Below are 17203 nucleotides of genomic sequence, written 5' to 3'. Positions count from 1 at the left end.
AAAACAGATGACATATCATATAATTTTCAGTCCGCAGAAAAATTTGTATGACCTGCCGTTTATAAAGATGTCATATAGTTGACAATACGTACAATTTATTAAACGGACATGACAAGTCGTTTGTATTTTCCGCCTATAGATGCCATGTAAGTTTTTTTTGTTTTAAACCTTTCCCAACCCAGGAGAAAACGTCGGTAGTATGAGCTATCGTTTATAAATTATGACGTAGATGATATGTCGGAAAATTTTTCATAATTAACTTTATATCAAAGGTAAACATTGCTTTACAAAAATATCCCCAGAATACATCGACGAAACGCTTCAGTGGTTTTCTTGCATAGGTTACGCAGTGACGGGTGCTAACGTGCGCAGGATGGCGAGGACTGCGATCGGCTGCGAGCCACTGGTAGGATCACTAACGCCGTCGAAAAAACGCGAGTACAGAGTCACTAATAAGCTCCAAGAAGGCAAGCGTCCTTTGTACGCCGTCGTTTTCAACTTCATCGACTCCCGCTACTTCAACGTCTTCGCCACCGTCGGTGGAAATCGCGTAACTTTTCTTCATTTTGTATTTCTTTTTATTGTTGTTTTAAGTAGCCTTTGCGTTTTTTATTATAAAAACTATTCATTTGTCGGCGTTAAATTATTGTTTTCACTATTCAAGCTTGTTTGAGGTCTAATTAGAGTTAATTATTCTTCATTAGGTCTGAATAAAAACATTAAAAGAAAAAAAATTTGCCGTTCAAAGCTTTAAAATTTTATTGATTTTTCTTTCCAGAAAATTGTTTAGCCAAATAGTGCTTTAAAAATGGCAGTTTCGGATTTAATTTATTTATTTGTGAAATTGTTGCTTGATGTTGTCACAGGTAACTGTATACCAATGTCTTGAGGGGGGTGTTATTGCAGCATTGCAGTCTTATGTTGATGAAGATGTAAGAGGATTCACCACTCATTGAACTGATTTTATTGAATTGAGCTCTAGTTTAGTGCAGATGTGTGAGTTTGGAAAATATTAGTTAAAGAACAATTGGGAATTCCATGTGCTATGTAGATCAGAAGGAAGAGTCATTTTATACTGTGAGCTGGGCTTGCAATGTGGATGGGATCCCCTTCTTAGTGGCAGGAGGCATCAATGGTATCATCCGAGTAATTGATGTCAGTAATGAGAAACTTCACAAGGTAGAGATTGTTATTTTAAGCATCCTAGCTTGAGAAGTGCTTCTTGGCAGCTTCTGTAGTCACTTAAAAATTGTAGTCTATCGGAAATGGGGAACTGAACAATGATGGTTATATATATATATATTTCACTCTCTAAAGTATTTATAATGTGAAGGCATATTTTAGAAATGTCTTCATGTGCATGATAAATGTCCATCCGATAATGAATTTTCTGATTTATCCTTCTTCTGTCTAACTACATGCTCCCGTATGTGCAGAGTTTTGTTGGCCATGGGGATTCAATAAATGAAATCAGGACCCAGCCACTGAAACCCTCACTTGTGGTGTCTGCAAGCAAAGTAATTATTATTAGTAGTTTGTCTTTAATATGTTTGTTATTGTTTATTAGATCTAATTGTTTAAGAGTTGGCCAGGATGAATCAGTTCGTCTCTGGAATGTGCAAACTGGAATATGCATTTTGATATTTGCTGGTGCTGGGGGTCACCGTAATGAAGTTTTGAGCGTGGTAAGCATAATATAATTATGTTCTATTATTATTTCTCTTTTAGATTTAATAGATTACAGAAATCATTAGCCAATGGTACTGTTGCTGTCCTGCAGGACTTTCATCCTTCAGATATCTATCGCATTGCAAGTTGTGGCATGGACAACACTGTCAAGATTTGGTCAATGAAAGGTCAGTATACTTTATAGTTTAAACTAATTGTTGTTTTGTAGTAGTCTTCTAAGCATATGATGGGGTTATTACATTCAGCTAGAACTCTGGATTTTTTTTTTTTTTTTTGTGTGTTGTGTGGTGCGGGGGGGGGGGGGGGGATTCTGAAGACTTGAAACACATGTATGAAGATTATTCCCTATCATTATCTGTACTCTTTACTTGGCATTTATATTTCTATATGATGTATCACAAAGTCCAGTCAAATTTGAGGTTTTAGTCATCATGAATTGGAGGAGGCCTTTTCCTTAAGAATTTATCTTTTTTCCTTATCATTCTATCTGCAGAAATTTTTTGATCATTTATGTTGCCAAGATCTTAGAAAGATGTATTTGAGCATTTCATCTGAGAATTTGGGTGGTTATGGGGGTGGTTGGGATAGGTCCAGGATCCTCATACTACGAATATGTTTGATTAAACTGTCAGGCAGGCAGGACATACGTCCTACTTACAGTTAAGCATACATCATTCAATTATCAATGCTAATTTTTTTCTTATTTGCCTTTCCGAGAACCTTCTTGCAGAGTTCTGGACATATGTAGAGAAATCATTCACATGGACAGATCTTCCTTCAAAATTTCCCACAAAATATGTACAATTCCCTGTAAGTTTAGTTTCATTTTTCCTTTCACTTTTAATACATAAGAAATGGGCATGTGTGTAAGATGACTCTTCTCTTTTTCAGGTCTTCATAGCATCAGTTCATTCAAATTATGTTGACTGTAATCGGTGGCTTGGTGATTTTATTTTATCAAAGGTGAAGTTGGTCAATCTCTTTTAGAGTGACTTGATTAAACTAAAATTAGAGTGGATGATGATATTTGGTCATACTTGGTGTTTTTGTTGTCTTTTAACTATTGTACCTATGCTTACTTGGACATTGATTCCAGGCATATTCTGTGCATATGGTTTTCTTAGAATTCAGGAATTCGTACTCTGTCTATTCTTACATTTTTAGTGGTCTCATTTGCATGATTGCAGAGTGTGGACAATGAAATTGTATTGTGGGAACCAAAAATGAAGGAACAGTCGCCGGGGGAGGTTAGAAGACCTTAGTACTTTTGCTTTAGAGTCTGTCTATTTTTGTAATTTAATAGCAATTTTGTACTGATGCATCTTTTTTTCTTTTTTTAATATTTTTACTTTTATTTACTATACAATGCTTGTTTATGTTGACCACTTGGAATCCATTTCATTAATTTTTGCTGTTATGAATTTTTTTTTTTTTGGGTGTTTCCCGCTTAGGGTACAGCTGACATACTTCAGAAATACCCTGTCCCAGAGTGTGATATCTGGTTCATCAAGTTTTCCTGTGATTTTCATTACAATGCAGCTGCCATAGGTATTGTTAGGCTTTAGTTGTTCTCTCTGTGGTCTTTATTGTATGCATGTACTCAGATGCATCTTATTGGTGCAACTGCACATTGAATTTTGCATAAATACTTGTGAAATTCAATAGTATATGCACATGAGCTTTATATTCTCGAAGATATTGTGTTGCTGAAATCAACTCTCGGTGCTTTGACTGCCAGGGAATAGAGAAGGGAAGATTTTTGTTTGGGAGCTACAAAGTAGCCCCCCTGTTCTAATTGCAAGGTTGATAAGCTTTTCCCTGCATGTCAAATACAACCCGCAATCTGTATATTGATGGCCTTACATCCTATTATACATTTCAGGCTGTCTCATGCTCAGTCAAAATCTCCCATTAGACAGACTGCCATGTCCTATGATGGAAGGTAACTTGAACATACGGTTTTCCTTAAGAAAATCTTGGGTGCTCTTGGTGCATTGCTCATTTCCCATTCACTTTTTGTGATGTGCGTCTTTCAACCAATCAAGAAAATGGCGATATACACATGGTACAAAGTAAATGGAAGGGAGAAATGCTCTGGAAACACCCAAACACAACTCTGTCCTCTTCTAATGTGTTATGATGTTATTATTAATGCTAAACAAACTCATTTGCTACAAATAACTTATTTTTTCTTTGCTGCAGCACCATTCTCAGCTGTTGTGAGGATGGAGCAATATGGCGCTGGGATGCTATACCGACTTAAGAAGTCTACCCAAATGGGTCTATCGGATCCTCATTTTGTTGTTTTAGTTTTGGGGTAATATATCAATGTTGTTTAGTTATGTTCTAATATTATTAGTTATGTTTCCGTGGTCGTTTGGTTAATCAAGTTGATGCATGGCAGGACTTCTTGGACTTACAGGCAAACGATACCTTTAGCGACATCATATTTGTGTATAACATGAGATAGTTGCATGAACTGTCAATCATTGTAATATTGGTGATTCATAGTCATGCTACTTAAAAATGAGTCAAAATGTGCAAATCAAGATATCAACTTCTAGAATTCTCATATGATGGAGAGTGGAATTATCATTCACCTGCAGGATATCAGACCCAAACGGGCGATTATTACCCCTACTGTGATCGGCCCGGGATGCAACATGCACGAGCAGGGCCGAACTTTTTGCACCTTTGTGAATTAAAATTATATTGTTCCCCTTTTTCGTCCCGGGTATCTGCAACTAAAGAGTGTTGTCAATTTGGATTAATTGATACAAGAATTCAACGTCTTCCTCCTCTTGCTGCTTCGTAGGTCACATTTGGTCTCTAGCATTGCATGCATTTAGAATAATTATTTTAAAATGGATGCTGTGTTTCATTAGCAAACATACCATCACATTAATAGAAAATTTCTGGTATCCCTGGGTTTAGTAAATACAAAATTCTGACTACACTAATGTATTAAAAAAACAATACTCTATTTGTATTCAATTTTCAACTACAACATACAGAAATGAACGACTTAGGCGACGCACCAAGATCTCCGTTTAAAAAAAATATATATTGCAGAGGGGGGGACAAAAAAAATCAATCTAAATGATACAAAATTCCGGGCCCTATGAACAGCTTTCTCTTCTGCCCGACAATTACATGTACTTAACACGCTATTACATGTATACTATTTACACAAAAGAATGTGGGGGGAACTATATGATCTGTATCCTTTTTAACCCAAAATTGTGCATCGAGGAATAGCAGAAAAAGGCATTTTCTTTTCCAAGCAGTGGGAGCAACTAAATTTGAGAACGCAATTGCGTCAATAAACTCTGCATACTTTCTATTTTCTCTCTGAGTTGATTAATACTGGCCAGATGATCTGAAGAATATTCTGTACTACCTAAGTTAGTTACCAAAGCAGCACACTTGGCCTGAGAATCTGAAACTGCCTCTTCAAGTGAAGTCAGAGTTGATTCTAATGATGTATGTGAACTTTTAGTAACCGAATTTTCCAATGAGAATTGTCCGATACTTTGACCACTGCTACGCCGGCTGAGATGTGGGGAGAAAATCTTGTCAAATCCCCCACTACCTGCAAGTCAATAGTTGTAAATAAATCCCTAACCATCAGCGGAAAAAATAGCTACCTAGACTATGGAGATTAACCACAACCGACTAGAAAGCACAACTCAAAATGAGAATTTATCTTTTCCTGTTCAATATACATAATCATTTTTTATTCGAAACGCACCCATGCATCAACCACTTTTTATTATTTATTCTAGAAAGCTTAGCATAAGGTAGTCAAATAATATGTACTACCAATTATTTCAGTTTCATGTCCTAATCAATTAGAACAGGTTAACCCAATTTCAACAAACTCTACCTCAAATTAAATTCTGTCCGCTTGCTATAAAACTTGAGTACTTTTTGTACATTCAAATCCACAAAGGACCAATATTTTCAATCAAACAAATTGAAGAATGATGCAATGCTAGTCCAGAACAAAATTGATAAGAATGTTATTAGATCAACCATACCAAGGTTGCCCAGTTGATCTATGGCAGACTGGCCGATTGTCTTTTCCAGCTTGAGTAACCTTAAGACTCCAGCAGCAATTCGACCCATTGACTCAACTTCAGACTTGCACAAAAAAGCAAGGTGTTCAACCTCATCCTTGGTAACAATGGCCTCAATCTGCAGCACAAAAATTACCATCATACAAAAAGATCCATTAAGATAAGTGGCAGCAACCAAACCTAGAAAGTTCATATCCCAGTACCGGTTCCTTAACAGAGAATTTCAAGTTCTCCACCATCCATTTGTCCATTTCATTCTCAGCATTGTCCTCCGATATCACCATACGAATTTCAACATTTATACCACCAGATGAGCCAGCACTTTCTTTGATTCCATTTGCAGGTAAGACACCAGGTTGTAAATCCTTTTGGACCTGAGGCTTCAAGGTCTGCAGGCCATCCACACTGACCTACATGCATTATCATTTATCATGTAAAATGTCAATTAGAAATAACATAGAGACATGAATATAATTCTGTCATTAAATCAATTAAATAAGAAAGACATCTCTGCAATTCTGTCTGTCTTGAATTGACCTCAAGCACAACTAAGCTATTCATGTCTGAAGTGTCAAAACGGAGAAGAAAAAGCTTCCAATCCCATAATTCGACCATATCTGACCAAAATTCTACTTACATGTATAAGAAAATGTAATCAACGGACAGTATGAAGCATATCAATAACAAAATTCTCACAAAAACAAATGCTACAGTGAACCAAATTCGTTGTGTCTCATGAGTGCCATCTAATTGAGATGGTAAAATCTCATGTGTTGAAAACAAGAGGTCTGGTGTGTAACTAAACATAATCAATGGACACTATGGAACATTCTTAACAAAATTATAACAAAAACAAATGTTACAGTGAACCAAGTAAGCCGTGCCTCGTCAGTGCCATCTAGTTGAAATATTAAAATCTCGTGTTGAAAACAAGAGGCCTGGGGTTCGAACCCCCCTTGCAGGCAGGGAGGGATTGGGTTGCCATTAGACCCGGGGGGGGTGGTGAGGGAGGGGGTAGAAGCGGTTGTGCCTCCAATTTTTCTTTTTGAAAAAAAAAAAAAGCTTCATAGTAACTATTTCAAGTATATCCGTTTCAGTAAAGTTGTTGGGACAAGCCCACTTATAACCCCCCACCTATTAAAGACTTATTTCAAATCAGGAAAAATTAAACTATGACTGCATCTCATAATGCTCTGCTTCCAAGATAGTCCTAACACAATGACAGAAATTGTTTATAATGATTTGCAAGGATAAGACTAAAAATTTGCTTAATTAAATTTAACATTTTTACATAATTTTGCTCTTAATTATGCTTCCACCTTCATAAGAAAAATGAAATAAAATCCTAAAGAAGAAAAATGAAAAAGAGAAGGTGAAATCCTTACTGTAACCAATTCCACAGGGTGTCTCTGGGTTCCATATGGTTTTCCTTGCCTCGGAATACTTTTAGCTTTTGCTCGCACACTCTGGAAAGTTGTGTGCCAAGACCTCTCTTCCCTGCTCACTTCTTGACTGGATAAACAACACCTTTCTTCCATCTCCTGGGCACCTTCAAGGGCAAATAACCAGTCTTTCAATTCTACACATATATCAACATCATCTGGCAATCCCAAGTGCACAAGACCATCTTTCCCATCTAATGAATTTCTACCTGAAGAAAAGACACAACAATAAGAGCAGTGCAAATAGTATGACAAATAGGTACAAAACAGCATCACTCATTTACATGAAAAATTACAACCAAACATTTTTGTCTATACAATTTGTTCCATACCCTCTCCTACATCTTCAACACTGAGAGGTGACGCTTTGAAAAGTTTTGACAGTGGCCCTTCCGATAAATGCTCGATCCCTTTAGACAGCCCCTCTCCAGGACCGCCATCAGGTCCAAGTATTCCAAATCGGTGAAGTAGGGCTTCAGCGTAGTTCATTCCTCCACCAAGGCGAACACCTGAAATACAAGCCGATAAGCTCAAACTATGACACTCTCTATCCCCTTCACTTAGAGGTATAACGTGTACCATGCTCATATCCAGAAAAGGCATCGCATATGCACTGTCATTCAATCGATGCTTCCCTTTCTTGTGAACCCAAAATACTGCTCTTAGCTGAGGGTAGCCATTCCCAATGTCCTGAGGACAGCTTTCACTAGGAGGTAAAAGTATACCATTTTCATGTGGCAAGTTTTCCTCAGTGTCCACACAGTCCACCTCAACACTCTCCCAAAGTATAGTGGATGAAACTGCAACTGCACCACCAAGGGTTCTATGAGTAACTTTGATGAACATATCTTCCCCAACAAACTGAACCAGAGGCATTCCCTCAATATTCATGGAAGAAGGTTCCAGAAATCTAAGTTGAAGGTCCTTCACTGCTAAACTTACAGCAGTATCATTAGGAGCATTCTCCATCAACTTCACGCCCAAAGATTCATTACCACTTTTCATTGCACTTTTATTTTTTCCAACTCGGACAATCTTTTCACTGACTCTCCCAAAGTATGTATAGATGTCAAGGACAAAGAATAACTGCTCAACGGAAGTGTTTGATAAATATTGCTGACAGGCAACCCCTATTCTGACAACACCACCTGGAGGAGGAACAACTGTTAATGGTTTCCCATCAGCAGACACCATAGCTACCTCAATACAAGCATCTTTCAGCTCAACACATTTCCACAAGCCTGAATTAGAGTTTTGAGATCCAGTTATACTAGTACATGTTTCCAGAGATAAACTAAGGTGTGATGCTCCAGCTGTCCATTTCCTCTGGCTAGCATCAATTGGTTGATCCTCCCACAAACAAAAGCAAGCAGGATCTTTCTCGAGGTGTAGTAACCTTAGTTTTAGGGAAGGTGACTCTGAAAAGAACAACTTCTTAATATGAAGTCTTGCTCCAGCAAAGGAGCTATGTGCTGTAAGGTTTCTCTGACGAGCATGATTATCCAATTTATTCATGTCCAAAGGAACAGTAATGTCTAAGTCCTCAAGATAGAATGCAAGGGAGTTAACTGAAGAATCAGGTAACACGGCACCATGGTTGACAAGAATGCCATCAGCTAAAAAGGAAGATATCCTCAAACAGGATTCTTCCTGAAGATGAATCTGAGCAAATAATAGGAAATAATAGTAAGAAATTAGATGGCCAGATACAAATAAATGGAAAGAATTCAATCAATAAAGTTGTTGTAGCATACCATAAGTGGCTGGCAGCTGATAACCGTCCGTGAAGCAAAAGAAGGCGGGGCTGGGGAAGGCTTGACCTGAAGCGTATGAAGGCATATCAAAGGAACACCCTTATTTATCTGCCACTGCTGGTCACCCAGTGGACATATAACAGGGCAAAAATCCTTAGCTGTTCAAGCAGTCAAATGAGAAATGGATCAGCTTTAAATGATAAATGTTGAATCTGACGAACAATATATAAAATTAAACTTAATTGCTCTGTCGCATCCAACAAATTATTCAATACCAAAGTCAGGAATAAGCACAAGATCTTCTGAGACAGCCTGCATAGATGGTTGCACCAAAGTACTTGGAGGGCGTGAAAAGGTATCCCTGCATTTTAGTCATTCACATCGTAATTAGAATCCACTCACATGATGCCATCAAGTCAGCTGCAGGGGAATATATATATATATAATGGCAGAGAGGAGGGTGGAACTTAGCACAAACCGAATCTGAAACTTCTATAGATATCAGATGATACTATATATGATGTATTTTTTATCCGAGACCAAGTATATTAGTGAAAAATAAAAAAGGCTCGTATCAACAAAGTTACTATATATAATGTATTCCATTTTTTCCTGCATAGCTTTAGGTATCTTCTGCATTTTAAGGTCTAAAGTTAAACAATGCAAACAATAGAATGAGAGCAACATGCAGCACAAGATACCCAGAGACATAACAGAAACCAAAAAGAGAGCATCTAAGTAAATTCATCAGCATCAAATTTCTAAACAATTATGAGACAATGAGTTTACCTTAAAAAAAGGCCAGCAACTGTAATCTTAGTCAAGTTACTAGCAGTTTCTCCATCAGAAACAGTTGCCTGCATAAAAGTATATCCTATCATAAGTTCTCAGACAGCTAGGAAAACATGGCATAGCACCCACAGTGCAGTTAACAAGCACAATATAATTATGGTTTCAAAGAACCACGAAGGGAAACGAATCCAAACTACAGGAAAGGTCATCTTTATTTCTCAAGCTATCGGTCAAAACTCAAAAGGCAGAGGTTTAGACAGCTAGGAAAACATGGCATAGCACCCACAGTGCAGTTAACAAGCACAATATACTTATGATTTCAAAGAACCATGACGGGGAACGAATCCAAACTACAGGAAAGGTCATCTTTATTTCTCAGACTATCAGTCAAAAGGCAGAGGTTTGGTCCCTGTAGCGGATCTTTGCCTATCTAAAACCAAACTAGACGAAGAGCATATAAGCCACCTAGAAAGCAGCTCCAAGTAAACTTTAATTTCAAAGGATGTAATGACAGACCTATACACTTTTGAGTTACAGTTCCTTAAGGTAAAATGGGAAGGGAATCAAAGTAGTGATAGGTTTAAATGTTCAAGCTACATGTTCAGCAATTCATATTCCCATGTTTCTCTACTGTTGATTACTAGTATTAATCATACATCATTTAGAGACAGACACGCAGTTGTTTGCCATCAATCATATATTTCTTGAAATGTGATAAATCTTTTAGCAACAAATTTTTACATCAGGAAACTAATTAAACATCATCAACATATTAGACATTTGTGTCAAGGAACAATACCCGTGAAAAAAAAAGTGACTGCATCAAAAGCTCGAGCTGAAACTCTGTAAGTACATCATTGTTAAAAAGTATTTAAACCGTATCAATCTGGACTAAGAAAAAATGTCAAAAACTATCACAAACGGTTGTATAAGAATAGCTTTGTGGATTAAAGAAATGTAGAACCTACAAAAATATGCGAATAAAAGGATAAAAGAATAAGAAACTCAGAACACAGAGAAACGAACCAGCATCTTTGATGCAGAGAAATATGTGGTCCACAACAATTGAGACTAGAGAACGACCAGCGGCTTCAGTAGATAGCTATCAGGATTAAATATAAATAGAAGAAGTTAGATACAATTTCCTTGAGATTTATCTATAACAAAATATGTTATGTTTAAGGAATGCAACTTAATACCTGTTGGGTTGTTAGATCAACATCATCTCTATTTAGACAAACATACAGACCAGACAAGAAGCGCAGAAGAGCACGTAATCCTGCACAGAAATCACAATGCTATGATTAGCCACTTGAATCATTCCAACAGTGCGGAGATAAGGAGTGGAAGACTTGCCACTTTGATACCTGGCTCACTTAATGCAGGACAGACAGCTTCTGTAACATGCAACTGAACCTCAAGCCCAAGTGGACTGTTCAATTCTGTCCTCTGCACGGTGATCTGAACAAAATTACAGGGTCAGTACCAACAGATCCTATAAAAAAGCTGGACCACGCTATCTAGTATCCTACAAGAAATTTGGGAAAAAGAAAAATTCATCAAGAAACAATTACAAATGTTTAAGTTGCATTACATAAGCCTGCGCAGATATTCCTTCAATGAAGCGCTCCCCACCAAAGAAAGCCCTTTTAGCACCATCCTCATCTCTGTGACTTGCTCCCTCATTAGAGCGTGCTATGCTACCATCAGCGAACATATCAGGATGAGGCAGGAGATCAACAGATAAAGTTTCCCATTCAAGTTTCTGTTGAGACAAAATGAAAACCATTAATTATTAATGTTGGAGGACATGTTCAATATGGCATACTTATTACACACGAAAGAGAAGCAAACTCAGAACAACACATGAAACATCTGTGTAGATAATAATAAAAACAGCAACAGAAGCAACAATAACGATGATAAACAAAACACCAAAAAAACATCGACGATAATAACAATAATTAGAATTTTAGTTAGATCAAACCAAAAGAGTAGGATAACCTATCTCCCCTCACTAGCACCCCTCATCTCAGCTGAATAGAAAATCCATCAAAAAGAAAAGGAACGGAAAAAAAAAATATAGTGATAATCTGTGAATGGCGCATGTTTGTATTACCTTGAATACGTATATGAACTTCTTGTTCAAAGAGAAATCCCGAGCCTCCTTAAGATTTACAACCTGTCGAGGGAAATTGTTCAAACAAGCAGTACTAAAGAGCACAGTAACGGTCGTATCATAACCACATCCACTAAATTACCTGCCAGTTTTCATTTGTTGTACACAAAACCAGATTGCGTATAGTGATAGATGCCATAGGAGGTGTCCTTCCAACAGAGAAACCAGCAATGTCAGCTTATCATCTCCCAAGATGTGCACCAAAAGGGAAAATTAGCAGAAAGAAGAAACAATTTTGCAACCCACAGGAGGACGAGTTTATAATTCATAAAAGTTATCAATAGCCCCATTCAAAAAAAAAAAAGTTATCAATAGCCTTCATCATGATAGAAAGTGGCATTAAAGCAGATAGGTCAGGCATGAAGGAGAACATTCCTCCCTAAAGAACGGAAAACAACAAAAATCATGTAAAAAGAAAAAAAATTCAATGAACAAAATACAAACTCACCAAGATGCCCCTCCATCGCGTTGAGCACCTCCCCTTGTTACAAGAAGAAGATTGACTGTATTAACCTGTAAAGTCATTCCATCTGCAATCTGATACTTATAACAAGTCAGTATGTAATTTTACTCAATGGCTACAACTATGTGCATGTAAATAACAACCCCACACAAGGAAGAGCTGCATCAGTTAGCCAACATGGCTGCTGCTATAGATGATTGACTAAATCCCCATAAACACGGATCCTGACCTTGTGTTTGGTCCCTATAATGATATCAGTAGGAGGTGTGATCTAGTACTATTTAAAAGTTGCAACTTGAGTGCTAGAAAGAAGTTAGTAAAGGCCTTAGAGTATGAGACCATAAGTGTTTTGACCAAGTCAATGACAGCTTAATATAAGCCACTGCAAACAAACAAACAAGCATATATGCCCGTACCCTCATAAATGATATGAATAACATTTAGTCCGATTTCTCAGGGTACGGCACAACTTCCACTGAAATGCCTTGGTACAATAACAAAATGGTGGATTACTTTAATCTCTCAGTCCAAAGGCATGCCTGAATCCAACTAAGAAAAAGAGAATCCACACACAAAATTCTTTGAGGAGAAAATTCCTAATATGTATGTCAAGGATTGAGTTAAGGATCATATTTGAATAAGTAATACGTAACCTGTATCCTCTTAAGCAAAGATTTCTAGAATGACAGTCTTCAAAGCATTAATTACTTATACTAACATCGTGAAGAGGGAACGCAGAGAAAAAGAAACAAAACCAAGAAGTTATCATATGCACATCTTAAGTTTAGCCGTTCACACAAATTCTACATGCAAATGCTATTATAACAACACCACATTGCATCTAACCTTATCAGCAAATCCGTAACCGCTACCCTTGCTGGAGCCAGTGGGCGTCGGGGTACTGCAAGTGGAAAATGCGAGATCAAAATGTTTAACAAAGAATAAAATAATGACTGAACGCATCCATAGAATAGATAACTCAGTGAGCAACATGAAAATACAGACCTGCTTGCGTAATTACATGCATCCTTGTCCGGGTTCTCCTCCAGAACCAAATCAAGTCTATCAACTTGCAGAACAATTGGCTCTATTTGTACATTACTTACAGAGGAGGGCAGCTATTCGTAGATAGTAGGTGATTAAAGGTGCGTCAGACAACCAACCACAGAAGAGAAAGCATAAAATGAGACAAAAGCAGATAAATTGCCAGAAACTCAAAATAAAATCATTTACTGTAAGCTAATCCTGAGTGTAGAATCTCTGAGGTCTTAAGATTACCATTTCTCCAATTTCTAATATTATCAAAACAGACACTAAAACAAGAATTGAAATTTGAGAAAAAACTAGCTTCCCTAACCAAATAATCATCAGTTCGATTTAGACAACACCATTTATTACCCTAAATAGACACAGTTTCTGAATTTCCAGAAATGAAAGAACTAACAGCAATGGATTCAATTCTACGCTAAACCAATCATTACCATATAATCTGATCTGACAAACACTAATGACATTAAAGATTTAACAAAAAGGAAAACGATATATTTTAATTCAACGTCAAAAAACGAATCAAATGTTAGAAATATAAGAACAATTAAAAAGCAATACTGACAATTATTTCTAATTTTCCAAGTTTTGCTGTGGTCACGTGCAACGCCGGTGGCAATCCCATACTCGCATGCAACGCATCTCCATTTATATCTAATCATCCAACGAAATTCAATCATTAAGCATAATGACGAGATCACGCTATTAATTAACGTATAATTAAGCCAAAATTTTACCTAAATTGGAGAGCTGCGCAGTGCGGCCTTGAAGCTTGAACTGATCTCTTGAGAAAGATTTGAGCCAGTACTTGAACGTATACTCTAAGGCGCGAGCTATTATCGACTCCATTAAATCACTTCAATCCTCTTCGTCTTCGTCGTTCGTTTTTATAGTGTTTTTTTTAAAGGATGTGTTGCTGTGACGATCACATTAAAATTTATCGAAATTGTTTCCGATTCAACAATGTGAAAACCTAATTTAGGAGTTTTTTTAATTTTTTTTTTGGGAGAAATGTGAAGGAAAATTTCACTACGTTTTGATGAGAGTGGCTTTTTTGTGTGGGAAAGAATTGCGTTCAGGTGGGAATCTCCCACTCTCAGAACAGAGAAAGCGAAGGGCGGGTCGGCACGTGTTTGGTGAATTGGTCGCACGTGTGAGTAAAACGGGAAATCGGAGCTGTTGGCACGTGCGGCACGTGCGAGGAAAAAGAGGGGGATTCAATCATCAGGCTAAAATGCATTGGATCTCTAGGGGGCATGTGCGTGGAGCTGCAAGAGCTGTGTCAGAAGAGGATTTGTCGGTGTTTTTTGTCGTTGGTTTGTGGAAGAAGAAATCATTTTCAGGACCGATAATTTTCTTATTTAAAAAATTATTTATTCTCTGCTATTTAAAAGTTTTGTTAATTGTTTAAAAAATAATAATTTTAAAAAATAAAAATTTAAGAAAAATCATATTAAATTTTTTATTTCATATTTTTATTCTATTCTAAAAATAAAAAGTTCGAAACAATTGAGTTCTTTTAGAGATTAAATGCAGTTATTAATTCATGATCTAACATTTACTAAATGAAAACTTCATTCTCGATTTTATGAAATTTTTTATAAAAATCTTTTATTTACTTTTTTTCCGATGGAAGTTTTATTTTCTCACAAAAATATTTTAATTTTTTGAACTAATTCTTCTTCTAGTAATCGATTCAGCCTCTGATCAAAGAAATATAAGATTTAAATTTAAATGTTTAATTAGATTAAAAAAATTTTATAACTACTCCGTTAAATCTTATGTTCAAGTCTTAGACCCTTTAAAAAGTTTCAACAAAGCATAATAAGACATCTTGATCTATAGAAATAGAATATATCCAGCTTGTCAAAAGTAAACGAAGGGTTAGCAAATGGACTTTGAAGCCACATGCAAAGTATGCAACACAATTTTGCATGGAATGTGACCAACTAGCCATTTGAGACTCAGACACTTTTGCATTAAATCAATGGCTTTAGACTTTAGTCAAATATAACAATGACTTGGCTGATCATATATATTTAATACATTCCAAATTCGGCTCACATGTTACGTGATGTAATGATAGAGCAAACTGACATGTCAATACATAAAGAATAAATAAAATAAATTTGGTCTTAGTTAGCTCTATCTAATTTATTACGTATTATAATTCTTTTTGGGCACTTATAATATTTTGATTATAGTAAAAGATAATTTGAAAAAGGAAAAAACGATAGACGTGGATTAAACATATATAGAGTGTGTTTGTGATTGAGGTTAGGTAGCTGTAATTTAAAAGTTACAGTAGAAAAGTATTTGATAAGCACTAGTTGTCGTACCTTAGAAGTTATGTTAATATGATTTTTTATTTTTATGATTGAAAATATATTGCATCTTTAATAATTTTATCAAAATTATTATTTAAATTTTATATTCACTATATATTATTAACTTATATTTCACAATTACAACTTTTTTCCACAAACAGCTGCAACTTAAAAGTTACAGTATCTCAATCCCAAACAAAATCATAGTGAAAGTAAACTTAAGCTATCAATTAGGGTTCTAGTATTTATCATACTTCTCTTGAGTATTTTTAAAATGTATTTTTTAACCATTGTAAAATGATAATATCTTTAGTGTTGTTCATCAATTCATTGTTTTGATTTATTTATTTAAATTGAAATTATTATCCCATTGTACATCTATCAAGTATGCTTGGTGTAATAAATTTATTATTTAAAAAAATATATATATTTTCAACATTAAGGCGAGGAAAGTTTGAACCACTACCATTATTAGTTTATTACTTCAAAATTATATATCATTATCGATGGATGTTTACAAATGGTCCATGTAATAGCAAGAAAGATTTGTTTATTCTAAAATGTAAATTAAATGTTTTTTTTTTCACTAACAGAAGCATAATGATACTTGTGAATAGGGGTGGGCAAATTCGGTTTGGATCAGTTTGAGACATATTATCAAACCGATCCAAACTTATCGGTTTGAAATATTCCCAAACCGATATAGACATAAATTTTTTATAAACCGAACCGATCCAAACCGACTGGATCGGTTTGGATCTTCGGTTTGAGTTCTAATAACAGAATATATACTGGTTTTATATTTGTTCACAACAGAATACATTTTAATAAACAAAATCTCTCCATGTTCAATCAAAACAAACTCACAAAATTTGTTCACAACATAATACATTATAATAAAAAAGTTCTCCCCATGTTCAATCAAAACAAACTCACAAAATTAAAATAAATTTGAACAACATTTGACAATTAAAATATTGTGCATTTGTCGTCAAAACTTATGCCCAATTGCTTTTCATTTGTCAAAATCTGCATAAAATGGCAAATATAATTAGTTAGATTACTTAACTTAGAATATAATGTAATTATACAATATTTAAAGCATAGTTACCTTGCTCCACAGACGCACATAATTCCAAATCACTGAAGGATGATGATAATGCTTCTACATCAAACTTCTTAATATATTTTTCATCCATACCAAATGCTTTAAGCCATTGTTGACTGCATATCAAAGCCTCCACCATTGTAGGGGTTAATGAACTTCGAAATGCATCAACTACACGACCTCCGGTACTAAAAGCCGATTCAGAAGCCACAGTAGATACAGGAATTGCTAACACATCCTTTGCAATTTGTGACAAAGTCCTAAACCTGGCACTATTTGCACTCCACCAGCCCAAAACATCAAACTGATCATCATTTTCATCC

At 35.9% G+C, this 17203-nt stretch overlaps 2 protein-coding genes across 4 annotated transcripts; one reads left to right on the top strand and one right to left on the bottom strand.

Moving 5' to 3' along the window:
* Window positions 1-249: 249 nt before the first annotated feature.
* LOC102631462 (polycomb group protein FIE1) lies at window positions 250-4263 on the top strand. Of its 3 annotated transcripts, XR_370326.4 has the most exons (14): window positions 253-550; window positions 867-932; window positions 1057-1179; window positions 1437-1517; window positions 1593-1685; window positions 1781-1856; window positions 2420-2499; window positions 2581-2652; window positions 2877-2936; window positions 3141-3237; window positions 3428-3491; window positions 3572-3631; window positions 3892-4006; window positions 4094-4263. XR_370326.4 is itself a non-coding variant. In XM_006475155.4 (13 exons), exons 1-13 carry the CDS (start codon window positions 374-376, stop codon window positions 3950-3952), a joined length of 1110 nt encoding a protein of 369 aa, XP_006475218.1. In that variant the 5' UTR covers window positions 253-373; the 3' UTR covers window positions 3953-4263. The 3 variants fall into 3 exon arrangements, 1 of the variants encoding a protein (XP_006475218.1); XR_008051816.1 differs by lacking the exon at window positions 4094-4263 and having other exon boundaries at window positions 250-550; window positions 3148-3237; window positions 3892-3917; XM_006475155.4 differs by having other exon boundaries at window positions 3892-4263.
* A 388-nt stretch (window positions 4264-4651) lies between these two features.
* On the bottom strand, window positions 4652-14549 carry LOC102606947 (uncharacterized). The gene is made up of 20 exons (XM_006475156.4): window positions 14183-14549; window positions 14011-14099; window positions 13404-13516; window positions 13245-13299; window positions 12384-12472; window positions 12018-12084; window positions 11876-11938; window positions 11351-11521; window positions 11124-11217; window positions 10956-11035; window positions 10783-10858; window positions 10556-10599; window positions 9754-9821; window positions 9240-9325; window positions 8965-9122; window positions 7543-8872; window positions 7154-7419; window positions 5972-6178; window positions 5730-5886; window positions 4652-5281 (listed from the first exon to the last, which is right to left on the bottom strand). The coding sequence occupies exons 1-20, from the start codon at window positions 14292-14294 to the stop codon at window positions 4986-4988; spliced, it is 3621 nt and encodes a 1206-aa protein (XP_006475219.1). The 5' UTR covers window positions 14295-14549; the 3' UTR covers window positions 4652-4985.
* Window positions 14550-17203: the final 2654 nt, after the last annotated feature.

Source organism: Citrus sinensis, chromosome 9 (assembly GCF_022201045.2).
Source record: "Citrus sinensis cultivar Valencia sweet orange chromosome 9, DVS_A1.0, whole genome shotgun sequence".
NCBI classification, from domain to species: domain Eukaryota; kingdom Viridiplantae; phylum Streptophyta; class Magnoliopsida; order Sapindales; family Rutaceae; genus Citrus; species Citrus sinensis.
The sequence above is the reverse complement of the archived record's forward strand: the minus strand, read 5'-3'. Positions and strand labels throughout refer to the sequence as shown.

Excerpts from the sequence above, each read along its gene's own strand:
- LOC102631462 (XM_006475155.4), top strand. The coding sequence starts at position 374 with ATGGCGAGGACTGCGATCGGCTGCGAGCCACTGGTAGGATCACTAACG. Across the intron at positions 551-866 it reads CCACCGTCGGTGGAAATCGC|GTAACTGTATACCAATGTCT; the intron begins GTAACTTTTCTT and ends ATGTTGTCACAG. Across the intron at positions 1,857-2,419 it reads CAAGATTTGGTCAATGAAAG|AGTTCTGGACATATGTAGAG; the intron begins GTCAGTATACTT and ends ACCTTCTTGCAG.
- LOC102606947 (XM_006475156.4), bottom strand. The coding sequence starts at position 14,294 with ATGGAGTCGATAATAGCTCGCGCCTTAGAGTATACGTTCAAGTACTGG. Across the intron at positions 11,939-12,017 it reads CAACAAATGAAAACTGGCAG|GTTGTAAATCTTAAGGAGGC; the intron begins GTAATTTAGTGG and ends TTCCCTCGACAG. Across the intron at positions 11,218-11,350 it reads GAATATCTGCGCAGGCTTAT|ATCACCGTGCAGAGGACAGA; the intron begins GTAATGCAACTT and ends AATTTTGTTCAG.